Here is a 785-nt window from a genome sequence, read left to right on the forward strand (position 1 = left end):
CTCAGTGCAGGGGATGCTCGGGGGTCTCAGGGTTCTCGGTGCAGGGGGGTTCAGGGGTCTCAGGGCTCTAAGTACAGGGGGGGCTCCAGCCCCTCCGGTGGGTTTTTGATGTCGCCCCTGTGCGACCCCCCGGCTCACCTGTTGGTGGTGGGGGGGTCTCTCCCCACCTGTGCGCGCGCCGCCGGCAGGACCCGCCCCGCGCGCCCCCTAATTGGCTGCGGGGGGAGGGGCGGCTCATTAGTGATGCGGGAACGCGCCGCGGGCCCGGAGTCGGCGGCGGCCGGAGCGGGGAGAGGAGCGCGCGGACCCGCAGCATCCTCTGGACCCGCAGCATCCTCTGGACCCGCAGCATCCCCGCACCCGAGCGGCCACAAAGGGCGGGACAGAGGAGGGTGGAGGAGGGGGAAAACCCACCGCCCCACCGCAGCCGCGGCGAATTCTCGGAGATCTTGAGCCCGACCCTCGGCGGATCCGCATCCCGGCTCCCTCCATCCCCCGGCGCTGCGGGCACAGCATGGGCGGAGGAGCCCCGCGCCTGGACCCGCGGCTGCTGCTGCTGCTGCTGGGGCTCTGCGGCTGGAGCACCGCGCTGCGAGGTGAGCGGGGGGCTCCTCGTCCCCTCCCCGAGGCACCGGCAAGTTTGGGGCGGGGGGTGCCACCGGTTGCTCCGGTGCGGGGGGAGCGGGGCAGGACCGCGGCTCCGGGATGGGGGGACGTCGGGGACCCCTCCGAGAGCATCACCCGCATCCCCTCCGAGAGCATCACCCGCATCCCCTCCGAGAGCA

The 785-nt window shown here is 73.5% G+C and overlaps 1 protein-coding gene across 2 annotated transcripts in view; it reads left to right on the forward strand.

The window, feature by feature from the left end:
- Nucleotides 1–259: 259 nt before the first annotated feature.
- Nucleotides 260–785, forward strand: part of UNC5D (unc-5 netrin receptor D) — a 91,671-nt gene continuing 91,145 nt past the window's right edge. For both annotated transcript variants that reach the window (XM_027667119.1, XM_027667120.1), the window contains exon 1: nucleotides 260–596. In XM_027667119.1, the coding sequence (XP_027522920.1) occupies nucleotides 515–596 (82 nt within the window). In that variant the 5' untranslated portion in view covers nucleotides 260–514. The remainder of the gene's footprint in view (nucleotides 597–785) is intronic.

Source organism: Corapipo altera, unplaced genomic scaffold, assembly GCF_003945725.1.
Source record: "Corapipo altera isolate COAL_440 unplaced genomic scaffold, ASM394572v1 275, whole genome shotgun sequence".
NCBI classification, from domain to species: Eukaryota; Metazoa; Chordata; class Aves; order Passeriformes; family Pipridae; genus Corapipo; species Corapipo altera.